Genomic DNA, 17,042 nt, shown 5'->3' with positions numbered 1-17,042 from the left:
ATTGCTCTAAAGGGCTAGTTTCATCTCGAGAATTTCTCGATTCAGGTAATTGGACTGTTCTTCTATTCAGGGATTTCAAATTAATTTGTGTTAGTTTGATTGCTCTCGAGATTTTCGCAATGTAATTGGGCAAAGTAGCAAGTCTTGGTGTTCTTTCTCTTTAGGCTTTCCAAATTCTCTTGTGATGGTTTGATTGCTGCCTAGTTTTCTCATGAATCATGTATTCTCTTTCTTTCTCTCAAGCTGTATATTTAGTTTCACTTAGAAAACAAGACAACAAAATGCCAGATCTTACAGCAACTCAATTTAAACAATAAAATTTTCCTGTAAACATCTAATCAGGATGTTAATTTTAAATAAACATAACTTGAACATGTATTCATAAATATATTTTCAAATAGACCCAAATTTGAAGGAGACACATTTATGGGTATCTGTCTGAATGACTGGTCAAGAACCAACAGCCCAGGTTTGGAAGGTTCCTAGAACAAACAATCAACATTCAAAATTTTGATTATAATTTTATATCTAAATCTGAAATCAAATCAAATAAACAAAAAGGTAAAAAAGTATTTCAAATGAAGCATTGCTAAGCCTCTAAAGACCAACCCAAATCATATAAGTATTTGTTTCTACTTCCAGAAAAAAAAAAAAAAAAACTCCAGTAAGGTAACTCAAATCTAAAGACAATCAATTCATGTAATAAAATGCTAAAAATTTACCAAATCCACAATTTTTGAAAACCTGACCACCAATTTCAACAGTTACCTAACTCTGAATAACTGATTACCGAGAGAAATTTCAACGATTTCAAGGCCTAGCTCTCTTGTGGTTGCTGCAAGACGGGCATTTATAGTGCTTGATGTGTTCAGCCCTGGCTGGAGTGATCTTCACACACTTTCCATGAAACCACCTCTCGCATATATCACAACAGATCCAGAATTCGTCCGATGCATAGTTATCACCACATGCCCCACACAAGGTATCTCCATGATCTTCATCCTCTTCCTCATCCTCGAATCCCAGATCATCCTCCTCCTCTTCTTCCTCCTCCTTTGGAGGCTTTGTGATTTTTGTCTGGATTTATAAGATCATTTGTGATTTAAGTTAACAAGGCAAATATGTTGCCATGAACAAGGAAGGTTAAAGAGATCGTTAAAAAAAAATAAGGAAAAAAAGTGGAGAAAGCTCAATCCTGTTATTCGGTATAAATTGGGCTGTTTTGGTATGCAAAATTTTCAACTAGATTATGATCGGTAAAAATCTGGGTTTGGATGATCACAAGCTAGAAAATAATCTTTATACTAACTAAATGAAACAAAAATTACATTAATTTCAAACCAGGAAATAATCTCCAAACCAAACAAAAAAGAAATCACTTCCAAATAAGTTCAATACCATTATTTCAGAATTCAGACAAACTGATAGAGTTTGGTGCATATGTCAATGCAAGAGAAATAAAAGTTATAAACCAGCATAATCAACTGATTTGTACCCAAAGTAATAGGCTTATTTAAAATATGAAGAAGCTTAATCACTTAGTTTAACCAAAGTGATAGCATGAACAGTATCCAACAAACATGTAAGACAAATTTATAGCATTTTCTTTACCACTTTCACGCTGGGTTTTTTGTTGCTGCTATGGTTGGACACTGTTGACTTGTCCTTCACTTGATTCTTTGTAGTTCCAGTCACAACTTCAAATACTGTTGGAAGATCATTGATCATAGTGAAGAGTCGTTTCCTACATCACCATGAGTTTTCGTAAGACATATGTTAGCAATATGACATGCAATTCAATCAAACAAAGAATCAATGACATGCTAATTCTCTTCCTCCATGTATGATGTAAAAATTGTCAGCAAAACAAGATAAATGAAACTGAATCCTATGATGATCTTGAATTATTGGCAAAGGGTTATTTATGAATAGCAAAACAATGAACACCAACAACATGAATCAGCCTCATTAAGAACTCTGAAATGTGAACCAAATAGATGAGAATTAGAGATACCTGTCAGATTTGTCAAAGCCAAATCTAGCACCAAAGTAGAAGGCCACAGCAAGTAACCAAGAATCACTGTGAACAGAAACAAGAGCCAACCAATCCTTTTCCAGCATTCCATCCCTTGCAAAATTAATGCCTAGTGCAGGTTCAGGAAGCTCAGGAGGCACTTCTTCTGCAGGTAAATTAACTTCCCACTGCTCACTAGGCAATGCATACAGACAAAGGTTCTCCTTCTCTACAATCAGTAAATGTCATTCAAAAATAGCCACAATCAGAGATTGAAGTTTAAAGAAAACAAGAAACACGAATGCAAACTTCACAATCGTACAAACAAACAAACAAGAAAAATAAACCCTAACTACTGACCAGGATCGCACTGTTGAAAGAAATCTTCCACATCTGTGAAACAAACAAGAAAAAACTCGTAATCAAAAGAAAGAATCAGAATGTACGAGGATTATTTGTTCAAAAACATCTAACATAACAATTATAATAATACCTGTGGTAAGGGCTTTGATCAAGCCAGCACGACGACCTTTGAAGTCCTTGAAAACATCTTCTACAGAGCGAGGGTTACGTTGATTTGCTCCGTCCATGGCTGATGCTGCATACAAAGAGGTCGAGCAGTCGTTGTTGAAAAGACGATACGGAATCGATAGAAACGAAGAATCGGCGGTAGAAAGGGGGGAATTGTGTAGGTTTGATTCTTCAGGTTTTGGTTTTGAAGATTTTGCTTAAGTGAGAGAGGAAGAACCGCGGAGAAATGGTGTTGATGATGATGATGATGAAGAAGATGAGTGAGAAATGAAATCTTTTTTTTCAGTCAGTCAGTCAATGGCGGACTTCAAATGGTTTTCTGAATTTTCATTTCTCCGTCCCCTTCCAAACCGGACTATTTCTTATGTGGGCCTTATGGGTTTTATTGGGTTTTCATTATTCATAATCATAATTTCATTCTTTTATTAAATACATACTATTTTTGTATATATTTATTTTAGAATATTAATATTGTAATTTTTAGAAACAAATCAACTATTTTATAAATAATAGAATAACTATAAATATCAAATCTATATAAGAGAATTAATTGATTGTAGTTAAGATTATATTTTAAAATGGAACTTAATTATAATCTATTGGTGTTGCACATATTTAACGCGGTTTGGTTTATAGAGAAATTTATTGGTTATGGTTGATGTGGGCGAAATTTAATTTATTTTATAGGACAAGAATGTGACCTAACTTCTTAATTTTTTAGTATTTTCAATTTTATTCACTATTTTGACCTCTAATTTTTAACAAAAATAAAATTTATATTATCAACTCGTTTTATCCATAATTTGTCATTTTTTTTGTTTTAGTACAACGCAAATTTCTTCAATTCCACCTAAATTCTAATTTTTTTTTTTTGTTGGAATTTTTGTAATGGTCCAACTTATAAATGTCTATAAAGAAAATATTTAAGAGTGTAATACTAGTTTTTTTTACAGATGAGATGACTAATTGAATTACTTTGTTTGCTTAATGTTTTTTTTTATAAATGGTTCTAACATTATGGATTTTAATTATTGTTAAACATGTTTTTATATATAAATAACACTATTTAATGTAAGTTATTTGAATAAAAATATGAATATATATATATATATATATTAAAATAAATAACATTTTATTATTTTAAATTTAAATTTAAATCACATACTATTTAATGTTTGATTTTAAATAATTCATATCAAACAAATCCCATGTTTTATTTGACTTTGATTATTTGCATTTTGAAGTAAGAGCTTCTTTCATATTAAATAAAAGTATTTTTTTTAAGTGATATTTTACTATAAAATATGATTTTTTATAATTACTTTTTAAAAGTAAAAAATAAAGATAATTTTAATTAGGTGAAATGTATTTTGGGGTAAGAATAAAAATATTTATTTATTTTAATAATATTTTGAAAAATGATAAAAGATTTTGCCAAATAAATTTTGTTGACCAAGCAAAAAATTTGAAAAAAGATTTTGAATTAAAGTCATGGCTTTAAGTTGTTTAAGTTGTTAGGTTAGCTTTTTTATATTAAAATATGTATATTCCAACAAAAATTACATCACATATTTTCAAATATCCTTTATTGCATCATATATTTTTTCACAATTAATTACAAAACAATATTTATTAAAATATAAAAATGATTTATTTTATTTTTTTATATAATTATTATTAAAAGTTTCCAAAAACACTTATTTTGAAATACCCTTTATCACATCACATGTTTTTTTCAAAATTAAATTATTCAATCTATTAATTAAAATATCAAAATGTATTTATTTTATTTTAAAATGTATATATTTTAATTTAATTAATATAATTTCAAAAAGAATTGTTGCTTCATTAAACATCTTAAATAATACAATATCAAACATGCTCCAAATGTAAGACTTGGTTCACTCTTGTGAACAAATGTTTGCATTAAAAGTTATTTAGTTAAATTATTTTATTATAATGATTTTGTTCATAAGGATGATTAAGGTTAATAAGTTGAATCGCCATATTTTGTATCTTAGTATGTTATACCAGAGGTGTGCAAATATAATGTAATCTTATTATTTATATATTACATAATTGGTGTGTTTTATTATGAATAAAATAAATCGATAACAATAAAATACATTTTATATTAAAAAAAAACTTATCATCATAGTTCTAATATTTAATAATGTTCATATAACTATAAATTATAATAAATCGATCACATATCAAGTTGTACAAATAATCATCCAAATCAACACACATTCATATTAAGAACATACACTATTAGTGATTATATATTTATATGACTTAAAGAGTAAAATCTTCTTAGAAGAGAGTTTGAAAAAAATTCTAACTAATTACAAAAATTATCTTTTATATTTAAAATTTTATCTATTTTTTTTCTTTCAAGTTATAGCTTAACTTTAATAAAAAAGAATATCAGGTTAATTTTTGTAAACATGAAATTTGACGTACCCAATTTATAATAATATTATTAATTTTACAATAATATTAAAATAATATTTTGAATTTTTAAATTCAAAATAATCGGGTGGAGATTAAAAGTAAATTAACATTAATTATTGGGATAATTAAACTATAATTAGAACAATTAAAAATAACAAAATTATATTAGATTTGAGGTTAAAATATTGTATTTATTTTACCCAAACTAAACCCAAAAAGAGGTTTAAATAATTTAATTATGATTTTAAACATAAATTATTTATAATTTATGTCTTAAAACAATTAAATAAATACCTCAAAATACCCAAAAATAAAATAAATGAACATAATTTTTATTATGTTGTCAAAAATATTTTTGTGTATTAATATAGTGAAGAAAAACGCAAAAAATGGTTAAAAATTCGATTCAAGTAACCATTTTATTAAAAATATAAACTAATGATAATGTGTGGCAGAAATTATGTTTAAATGTTACAGCAGAATTCGTGGTCATCAAATGAGTGACTGGGCATCATCCAACGCCTCAAACGCTTCCACGCATCCAAATGTAACAAAGGAAGCGAGCGCCCTTGTCCACACCAGAACAACTAACGGGATGTTAGCCCCGTTAGCCCAAACACCAAACGAAACGCCTAGCGATGGACAGAACGCAACGGCGCGTTTCATTTAAATGAAACAATGTCATTTTGTTCTCTTTCTCTGTTTAAAAATCGCGAACGCTAGAGATCAGCACCCGACGCCAACAACCTTTTAGAAGTTCTATCTTCGCCATCTTCAGTCCTTATCCTCTCATATTTTTTCCTCGTGTACTTCTCTCCCTCACCATCATTACCCCTAAGATAAGATTTCAAATCTTATCCTAAAATGGGATGGTGAAGACAAAACATAAACGGGGAAGGAGAACTTCGGAAGCCAAATTCAATACGAATTCGACTTCAATAACCAACCTAGATTGAGTATAAATACTCTCTAGGTGTTCATCTTCCAAATCATCCAAGAAAATCTCACAATCACACCCTATACGAAGATCTCCAACGAAGCTCCGACAACTGATTTTTGAAGAAATCATTCCAGCGATCCCAACTTAGATCTAGAGTTCTAAAAAGTTTCCATGAAGTCATTGAAGTGTTCTCCAATCAATAGTAAACTTTCAAACTTGTTAAAATTCGAATTGTGATTAAGAATTGAGTTTTTTTAATTTCAATCGGGTTGAACTTATTTCATGGTCAATTTCGTGCTTTGTATAGTCGAAATTGATCTTAAAATGATTTCCAAGCTTTCTATCGAAAGAGATTTCATCAAATCCTTAATAGAAAAAACCCAAAATCAATTGAAAAATCTAGAATTTTCGAATTTCATGTTCTTGAGCTTTTAAGCTCGAATTTTAATTCAAATAGTTGTCTAACATGTTTGTAAACATGTTACGATGATTTTTAAATCATAAAACAATAATCCCGATCATGTTTGATCCAACTAAAATTTAAAAAAAATTAAATTTCAGTTTTAAAAATGGTTACATAGCTTGGTTGATGTTCTTGTTTTGGTTGTGTTCAACTATAAACATCATTTTAAATCTGTTGGAACAAGTATTAGGTCATGAGATGACCTAAATAAAAAGTTCATAATTCTTGACCTAGAAATCGGGTTGAGAAATTAATCATCTTGAAACTCGATTGATCGTGTTTAGGGTTATGGATTATGATCCCTATATTCATATGAGTTGTTAACAACTTACAAATCATGTTTTCATTATTTGTATCAAAAGATACAAACCTGCAATCTTCATACCAAATGACAAACACTCAGTTCTCTTGGACCGAGTCTTGTAGGACCAAGAAAATTGACCTAGGATTGAGACTAATGACCGGTGTTCTTGAGTTAGGACTGAGCCATATGACCGATGTTCTTGAGCAAGGACCAAGAAACCCGACCGAGGATTCTAACTTAGGACCAAACAATTCGAGTTCAAGACCGAGCCTCCCAAACCCTAGGGCCGAACCCTCTAGTCCCTTGACCGAGTGTTCCGATCCCTGATCCAAACCACTCTTAGTCTAGACCGAGCCCATTTGAGCCTAGACCGGTAAAAATGGACCCAAGCCCTAGGACTCCGGTCCCTGTTTGGTTCCACTTTTCAAAATCCAAAATTATTTTTATAATTTTGGAACTCCAATCTATTTTCAAATAATCTCGAAATGTGAGAAACTGATTTTTAAATATTTTTGAGATATTTCCCAAACAAATATTTTGACTAAGCCCCCATTTGGAATTTATTTTTAAATTCTAATGCTTTTTCTGATATTTTTAGGTCTTGTACTCAATCTTAGATACGTGCAATCGTAGATATGCACTTCTAAATAATTTTGTACAATTATTTACGTAATCTAAACTTATCCTTGTTTAGGACCCCAGACTACTAATTAAAGAAAATAAATGTTATAAATAAATCTTTTGATAGCCAATTTTTTTTAAAAATAAAACGTCTTCAACGGGTGCGGAGGACATTGCGCGAAAGTCCTTTACCGAGCGTAACCAAATAATAAACCCCTTATAGAAACTCTAGTATAAATACGTTTATATATGTACATTTTACTGATTTTTCTAAAACTATTTGGCGACTCTGTTTTCAAATAAATAATATTTTATTAAATTAATTATGTTTAATTAATTTTATTAAATTAATTATGTTTGATTAATTTAAATTGGGCTTTAATTAAATCATCATTTAATCCCCGGATTATTAAAATTTGAATAAAATCAATTATTTATATATTATTAATTTCAAAAATAACCCGGTACTGTCAAAATCTTTAAAAATAAATGTTTTATTTTAAAAAGATGTTTGGCACGCAAACCAATATTGAAACACATCGAACCTCGAGCCATCTCAGATGCCCCATATTTCCACGTGTCATCTGATACGTACTAAGCTACGGACTAGAGATTTCTCGGAGTTACAGTTTTATATATATCCCTATACTGCCACGTGTCATCTCACCAAAGACATCAAGGTGAACAACCTGAAGAAAGGGAGTCATGTGATTATATGTATCATCCACCGACAAGACTGTCAAAAATGGATTTCCCGAAATTTAATGGTGAAGAGATAGATGACTGGATACATGAAATAGATATATTCTTTGAGGTGGATCACACGTTAGAAAAATCAAAGCTAGAATATGTTTGTGCACACTTAAATGGGCGAGCCCGATGTTGGTTTAGTTCACATCTACAACACAGACTATCGAGAAGAGATATGACTTGGCAGGAGTTAAAGACGTTGGTACTAAAAGAGTTTGGCCCAAGTGAATTTGATGATCCGTTAGATGAATGGAAAGATCTTATGTAGTTGGCGTCGATTAAGGAATTTGATAAGGAATACTTGAATGTCATTTACAAGTTACCACACCTTATAGGAGAATACTCAATTAAAATATATTTAAACGGATTAAAGAGGAGATTGCAAATCCAATCAGAATTCAAAAACTGGGGTCATTATCGGAGGCTATAGAAATAGCTAAACTGCAAAAGAGGACACATATTAAATTGCAAGAGGCAGTGTGTGATTCGTTGGTACGAAGGGACTATCTAGCAAATAAAAGGAGTCCACTACTACTTAATCCTAAGCAACCTGCATTTGATAGCAGAAGCAACTACTCTAGAGGCTATAATCGATCAGGTACGAGTACTTCTACTAGTACTGTTAATAATGGAACATTGCTGAAACCAACAGTCAATAATTAGAGTTCCCAAAGGTTTAATATCGACCAGAAAACTCTAGATGAGAGAAGAAAGTAGAATCAATGTTTCTATTGTGAAGAAAGTGGGAATATGGGCATAGATGTAAGTCCGGGCCTATGGTTATAAGTATTGAATTGATAGAACCTGAAAGTCAAATAGATGATATCGATCGAACGGAGATAGAAGAAATAACAGTAGTATCATTGACATTGAACCTAGAAGGAGCTACCACATTTGAGACAATGAAGATCAAAGGTAGTGTGGGTAAGAACACTGTATATGTGTTGGTAGATTCAAACATCACACATAATTTTGTGAATCATAAGGCAATTCGTGGAACTGATTTTGTTAAATCTCATACACGACCGTTAACTGTGACAGTGGCGAACGTACGTCAATTAATAAGTAGTAGTGAATGTCGGGGTCTGAAGTGGTCTTCCTAGGGTGTGGATTTTGTAATTAATGCAAGATTGATGTCCGTACCAAAATATGATATCATTTTGGGAATGAAATTACTGTCTTCTTTGGGTAACTTAAACTGAGACTTTAATGGGTTGGTAATGTCATTCCAACAATAAAGAAGAATGGTGAAATTACAAGGTCATACTAACAAAAAAAAGTGGAAATGCTAGAGGGAAGAACCTTGAGCACTATAATCAAAAAATGAGAAAAGGTGACTATGATGAGTATTAAAAGTCAAGAAGATAATGATACATAACTATTCTTATTTCTAATTTTTTTACCCAAGACGGTAATGGAGAACCAGATAAGGGATCAACTTTATGAGTTTAGCGACTTGTTTCAAGAGCCAACCGGTCTACCTCCTAATAGAAATTATGATCATCGAATTTGTTTAAAGGAAAGAGCACAGATCGTAAGCTTGAGACCTTACAAATATCATACTCTTTAAAAAGACAAAATGATAGGCATGATAAATGAAATGTTGGAGGCAAGGGTGATTAGAAAAAATTATAGCCCATTTTCTTTCCCGGTGGTACTTGTCAAGAAGAAGGATCAGAGCTGGAGATTATGTATTGCTTATCGAAGATTAAACAAGGTAACCATTAAAGATAAATTTTCAATTCCTTTAATTGAAAAGTTGATGGATGAATTACATGGTAGCTATATTTTTTCAAAACTGGATCTGCGTTCGGGTTATCATCAAGTGAGAATGGATGAAAGTGATATTTATTAAATTGCATTTAAAACTCATGAGGGGAATTATGAATTTGTAGTAATTCCATTTGAGTTAATCAATGCCCCTTCGACATTTCAAAGGATGATGAATGAAATTTTAAAACCTCACATAAGGAAGTTTGTCTTAGTCTTTTTAATGACATTTTAATCTACAGCAAGAATTTGAACGAACATGTGAAATATTTGAGGTTGGTTTTTGAATTATTAAAACAACAACGGTTAGTTTTGAAGTATTTAAAATGTATTTTTGCTTGTCAGGAGATTAACTATTTGGGCCATGTGATTTCACAAAAGGGTGGCTATGGACATGTCTAAAATCGCAGCAATTGAATCGTGGCCACAACCGAGTAATCTGAAACAATTAAGGGTTTTTTGGGACTCATAGGTTATTATAGAATGTTCATAAAAAATTATGGATCCATTGTGATCCCATTGATAGTTATGTTGAAAAAAACAAGTTTGAATGAAATGAGGCAGCGACAAATTCCTTTAATGAGCTGAAATGAGTAATAATGAGGCCACTAATACTAAAGCTGTCAAATTTTGAGGAAGAATTCATCATTGAGACAGATGCAAGTAAAATATGGGGTGGGGTCTTTTTAATACAGTAGAGACATCCTATTGCATTCATCAGTAAAGGGTTAGGGCCAAGACATCAAGCCTCATCAACATATGAACGAAAGATGTTGACAGTGTTACATGCGATTAAGAAATGGAGGATTTAGTTACAGTTTAAGTTAATTCGTGATTAAAATTGATCACGAATCTCTTAAACATCTAATAGAGCAGAAAATTAAACACCCAAGTCAGGAGAAGTAGTTATACAAATTGGTGGGATTCAATTTTTAGTACAATATAAGAAGGGTAAAGAGAATCTGGCAGTCAATGCATTATTGAGACTTTCAGAAGAGTGATATTGCTCTCAGAATTTTCATTAGTTTTAATGAAAAAATTGAGAAATCGTGGAATCAAGATTTAAATTTGAAGAAGATCGTTTCGACCTTGGGGACAAATCCGTTAGGGGTAAAAGTGTTTTCCTTCATCAAAGGTTAACTGCGTAAAGAAGGGCGTTTGGTGGTGGGTTGTGATAAAGATTTGTGAACTTATGTTATTTCAACAATGTATAATTCAACAGTATGGAACATTCAGGAGTGATGGTCACATATCAGAAAGTGCGTCCAACGTATTTTTGGAGAGGAATGAAACAAGATGTTAGAGAATTTGTGAGAAAGTGTGCGGTTTGTCAGCAGAAATGGAAGAATTAAGGGTATAAAGGGTTACTGCAACCTTTGGCTATTCTACATCAATTTGGAGTGATATTTCCATGGACTTCATTGAATGTTTGCATAAAGCCAATGGTTATTCTGTTATTTTGTAGTGGTGAACAGACTCTCAAAGATGACTCATTTTGTTGGGTTGAAACACTCATTTTCTACTAGTGATTTTGCTCAATTGTTCATGGATCATATATTTCGTTTACATGGAATGCCACTAACCGTTTTAAGTGATAGGACACATTATTTGTTAGTACTTTTTGGAAAGAACTGTGTAAATTGCAAAGTATTGAACAAACAATGTCATCAACATATCACCCACAAACCGATGGGCAGACAAAAGTGATTAATCAAAGCCTGAAAACTTATTTGCGATGTATGGCAGGTCAAAACCTAAGTCATGGGTAGTAAAGTGGCTTCCTTTAACTAAATGGTGGTATAATACAAACTTCCACTTAGCAGCAGTTCATCATCCATACTTAGCAGGGGACTCAAGGATCAAGGCAGTGGACTGTAGTTTGTCGGCAAGGGAAAAGACATTGAAAAGTTTGAAGTTTCATTTGCAACATGCACAACATCGGATGAAGCATCAATTAGACAAGAGTAGGGTAGACTATGTTACCAAGTGGAGGATTGGGAGTTTGTAAAGTTACAACCGTACAGACAATCTTCAATGAGAGAAAAAATGCATAAACTCAGTCCTAAGTTCTATGGACTCTTTCAAATAATAGAACGAGTGGGGAATGTGGTTTACAAGATTGATGTTCCGTCTATAGCAAAGATGCACAATGTCATTCACGTCTCTTAGCTCAAGAAAAAGATGGGAAATGCAATAGCCAATCCCCATATTCCTATCCTACAAGAGGACAACATTGTAGTTGTAGAACTGGTGACAATTATAGATGAGAGAGTTGTTTGGAAGGATGTATTTAGTATTGGATAATTCCTGACCAGGTCGTCTAACGCTTCAGATGATAATGTTAGTTGGGAAGAAAAGTCATGGTTAATGACAAAGTACCCTAAGTTTATGTTGACAGTGAGAGACACAACTTCTTTCAATCAGATTGTTCGTGTGCGAACAAATGTTGATGGAGAGACTAATGTTACGAGAACATTTCATAATATTTTAGGGTTATAACAGAATAGGTAGAAACAATTGACTAATTTTATAAACAAAATTTTATTTATTTTTGTAAGTTGTTAAAGTATTTTTAATGAATAAATTAGTGTGAATTTGAATGAAATAAGTAGTATAATAAAGAATAATAAAATAACAACATCTTTGAAAAAGCCCCGGAATTTAAGGACAGACAAACCAACAAGCATTTGCCTCAAGAAGAACCTAATGGACCTGAGCTTCCTCTCTCTCTCCTCTTCTCTTCTTCATCTCTCTCCCACCATGTTCTTCATATATACATGAAGCTTTAGATAAGAAATGGTGCCGCTGCTGAAAATCTCTAGCTTCGATTCTGTTTTGAGCTTGTAGAAACGTCCATTTTTCATCCATAAGTTCGTGCACGATAACTGGAAATGTTGACTTGTATTGCTCGTTCGAAGCAGTCAGGCGATGAATCGCATACTCTTCCTGAAGAATTGGATCAGAACGGGATTCCAGATAACAAGCAAACTGTTAAATCCCTCACTTCTCAGGTTAATCATCTCTTCTTCCTCTCAACAATCGCATTTACTTTATCGCTTTCATGCATAGTTGAGAAATAAGCTCAGTAGCGTCTCTGTGCATTTTTGCGATCAACGAAGATATAAACTAGTAGCGTAATTTGCTGTCTTCTTAATTAGTTCATGAACTAGAACTAGAACTACATTTTGATTGTAGTGAAATATTTGTTTTCTAAATCGTAGATAAAAGGCATGGCGCTGAAGGCATCAGGATCGTACAGGAGCTGCGCACCGTGCACGGGACCGGTGGCTCAACAACAGCAGGGAAAGGGATTGATCGATTCAGATTCTTTATCGGCGTCATCAGACCGGTTTCGCTGGTCGTATAGGAGAACTACGAGTTCGAACTCCTCTTCAAAGCAATGGGGGAAGGAGATGGAGGCGCGGCTGAAAGGAATCTCAGCGTGGAGCAGTGAGCGAACGGCAACCGTTTCATCAAGCGGCCGTCGAGTTGACCCGGTGGTGTTTGTTGAGGAGAACGAGCCAAAGGAATGGGTCGCTCAAGTTGAACCCGGTGTGCTAATTACGTTTGTGTCCATGCCGCGTGGAGGTAACGACCTTAAGCGAATTCGATTCAGGTAACCTTTTGTTTTCACATTATCAAAAACACAAAATCAATCATTCTCAAATAAGATTCAAATTAGGATTGAATCTTGATTTCTGATTGCTTATTCTTCTGTTAGCTATTTACAAATTACAGTAACAATACAATTGTGCACACCAGTCATGATTGTTGTTGTGGGGATGATGATGATGATGGATTGATGGGTGATCATGGGTCCCTTCATTTTTTTGCATCTGAAAACAAATGATATTCGCGTGCAAGATTTTTCAACTGTGGTGCAGCAAGCGCCACAGTATAACTGAAGAAGGACCTTTGAAAATTTTGACTCTTGTCGGGGATGAATCGTTATTCTGTTCCCCACCAAGAAAAGAATAAAGAAAAAGTAAACCCATATGAAGTAGGCTAGTAGCCCCTTTTTTGAAAAAGTTCAAGTGGAGAATTTGATAAAACTTCTCCATGGGCCCAAGCTGTTCCTCATTTTCTTTTCTGTAATGAAGCTATTTTCATTGTTCTTGAAACTGATTTGATTTTGTGACTTTGTCATCTTATTGATTAGTCGAGAGATGTTCAACAAATGGCAAGCTCAAAAATGGTGGACAGATAATAATGAGAAAGTAATGGAACTTTACAATGTCAAAAGGTTAAACAAACAAGCTTTTCCACTTCAAACCCCTCCTCCTAAATCTGAAGATCATGAGGTAAGAACTCAACAATACTTTTTCAGTAATAATTCATGACTAACCATGAATGCATATATATGTTTCAGAGTTCGAAAATTGAACCAGTTAATGGATTATTAAGCAAATACATTGCAAAAGAAACATACCCATTTGAGAATCATTTTGTTGAGTCTCAAACATCTTCATCACCAAAAATATCGAGCATTAGTGGAACCAAGACAGACATATCATCATCATCTTTAGATGCATCCATGACAAGTACTTGTTCATCATCAAGAGAGGCAGATAGGTATGGTGAGGTATCAATCAGTACTGTAAGTGATCTTGAAACAGAATGGGTTGAAGAAGATGAACCTGGGGTATATCTAACTATCAAGCCACTTCCTGGTGGAAAAAGAGAACTTAAACGCGTTCGTTTCAGGTTAGTAAAACTCAATCCAACCTAATTCTTTCGACTATGAAATCGTTATTCAATGATTTTTGCGAGTTGTGAACAATTGCAGCCGCGAGAAATTTGGGGAGATTCATGCTAGATTGTGGTGGGAAGAGAACAGAGCTAGAGTGCACAAGCAATACTTGTGATTTGTGAAGTTCATGGACTTACCAGTTACAGGTGGTGCCTTCATTATCTTATCTTCTTATTCATGCAAATTTTGATCATTTGCAAACCATAATATATATTTATTGAAAACATTATTATTTGTTCTATATATAACTATTGATGAATTATATTCAAAGTGCTAAATAAGTTTTTTTTTTTGTTATATTAAGTATGTCTCATGTTGGTGAGTAATTATAATTTCTTATTTTTAAGTATTGGTGTTCACATAGTAAATAAGTTTGATGTAAAACAGTAAAAGTACAATATGAAGTCAAAAATATGTTAGGCTTTAAAACAATAATGCCTACTTGTTTTATTTTAGTTCTCTTTAAAATTTGTTTTTTTTTGGTAGGTTGTTTGATATCATCGACTTACCATTTTAATTTCTAAATTTTTAATTTCTGAATAATATAAATATATAAATATTTTAAAACTCCACATAAATATATATTTTCATTTTATTTTACATGATCTTTTGAATGGTATGCTAATGGGACGGTTTGGAGTTAGGTGGTGGTATTCCATCCCCATCGATTTTTTTATACGAGAATTTCATGCTGTGCACAAAATATTCAATTTATTTTTAAAATATTATAAATAAATATATTTACTTTTAATAGTGGAGAAAAAGATATCTCCTTACTTTTTTTATCGTTGAACTTATAAAAGTAGACTATGAGAAAGAGAAATGAAATATTTGTCCCTAGCTTGATCCATAGGTAGAAAATTATTATATATATTTTTATTAACATGATTCCAATCACTTGCACAAGTGTGTAACTAAATCAATTAGTGTACCATATTATTCGATACTCGAATTGCGTTTTAAATACTTGAACTCGATCGAGTATTAATATTTATATCCGAACTCGTTTTGAAATTAAATTTTATTAATTAAAATTATATTTTATCATTAAATAATATCTCAAACCTTATAAAATATACATTTCACAAACTATATATATATATATATATATATAATCACAACATTATTTAAAAATGACAAATATAAATACTATCAAATAAAATAATATAATATAATATAATAATAACAAATATTCATTCAATCACAAACATTATTTAGTCATATTTCGGTATAAGTTATTTAAATAATCATAACCCAAAATATCATATTATTCACCGTATCATCCATCAAATCACTTATCATTAACAATAATTATTTTCTAAATAACCCCGTTATTTGAATAAGTTCTTAGAAATTACAAACGAAATTGAATATTTAGAAGAGGTTCATCACAAATAATAAAAGTTATAAAACGGAAAGTTCTCAATCATCCAAATCTTAGTGTGGACTTTGTGGTTGATCATCACCTCCAACTTGATTGCACTAAAATGTTCCATTTCCTCAATATTGTTTGTAACCAATTGTTTGTCGCCCTTCTTTTTCAAGAGTTTTGTAAATTCGGGAAGGTAACTTAGCTTCCATTAGAAGTTCATTCAAAAACAAAATATCAACCATTTGGTTATGTAATCATGATAAAGATGGTCAAGTAAATATTAATGTAGTGAAAATTCGATAAATCGCAATCATCTAGAACTTCAAGGACTATTAGAAGCATTGTAGCTCAACAAATGCAAATCATTATCTTCAATTCATTCTAGCTATTTGTAACCAAACAAAGTTTTAAATAAACTGAAAGCAAGTATTCTAAAGCATATTCTCTGCTACCGATTTCAGCGTTCCCTTGTTTTGGACCAATTAGAAAGTAAAATTATTATTTTAATATTAAATCAACTTTATCCATGTAAAACCAAATCTGATAAGCGCAATGCAAAGGATGTAAACAAGTGTTTTACATCAGGAAGCAATATTAAGTGAAACAAGTTTCACTTCACTACATTTCATCGGTCACTATTTTTATTGATCTATATAATTAAATTTATTTGTGATATATTTAAATTAATTTGTACAAATTATTTTATAATTTATATAATTATATATTAAATATATATAACAACATATTTTGAAATTTATTTGTAAAATATTTAATTGAATTTGTTTTAATTATTTTATAATTTATATAATTATATATATAAAACAAGATATTCAAAATTTTTGTATAAGATATTTAAATGAATTTGTAAAATAAAATATTTTAAAATTTATTGGTAAAATAATTCAATAAATTTATTTTAGTTATTTTATATTTTATATAATTATATATTAAATATATATAAATGGTTCACGTCACTAAGACATTTGTGTAAAAATATTTAAACGTTGATGTAAAATCATTTATGTCTTCATGTCAACCTTACAAGGGAATAAAAAAATATGAAACAAGCGCTA

General features: G+C 31.4%; 2 protein-coding genes across 2 annotated transcripts; one reads left to right on the top strand and one right to left on the bottom strand.

Annotated features, from left to right (window-relative positions):
* Positions 1 to 572: 572 nt before the first annotated feature.
* LOC124914572 (PHD finger protein ALFIN-LIKE 4-like) lies at positions 573 to 2,843 on the bottom strand. Its single transcript, XM_047455152.1, has 5 exons — positions 2,508 to 2,843; positions 2,375 to 2,407; positions 2,015 to 2,243; positions 1,612 to 1,744; positions 573 to 1,077 (listed from the first exon to the last, which is right to left on the bottom strand). Exons 1-5 carry the CDS (start codon positions 2,602 to 2,604, stop codon positions 811 to 813), a joined length of 759 nt encoding a protein of 252 aa, XP_047311108.1. The 5' UTR covers positions 2,605 to 2,843; the 3' UTR covers positions 573 to 810.
* A 9,685-nt stretch (positions 2,844 to 12,528) lies between these two features.
* LOC124914716 (protein Brevis radix-like 4) lies at positions 12,529 to 14,896 on the top strand. Its single transcript, XM_047455316.1, has 5 exons — positions 12,529 to 12,858; positions 13,069 to 13,463; positions 14,007 to 14,148; positions 14,217 to 14,551; positions 14,634 to 14,896. The coding sequence occupies exons 1-5, from the start codon at positions 12,739 to 12,741 to the stop codon at positions 14,710 to 14,712; spliced, it is 1,071 nt and encodes a 356-aa protein (XP_047311272.1). The 5' UTR covers positions 12,529 to 12,738; the 3' UTR covers positions 14,713 to 14,896.
* The last annotated feature ends 2,146 nt before the right edge of the window (positions 14,897 to 17,042 follow it).

This window comes from Impatiens glandulifera, chromosome 9, assembly GCF_907164915.1.
Source record: "Impatiens glandulifera chromosome 9, dImpGla2.1, whole genome shotgun sequence".
NCBI classification, from domain to species: Eukaryota; Viridiplantae; Streptophyta; class Magnoliopsida; order Ericales; family Balsaminaceae; genus Impatiens; species Impatiens glandulifera.
The sequence above is the reverse complement of the archived record's forward strand: the minus strand, read 5'-3'. Positions and strand labels throughout refer to the sequence as shown.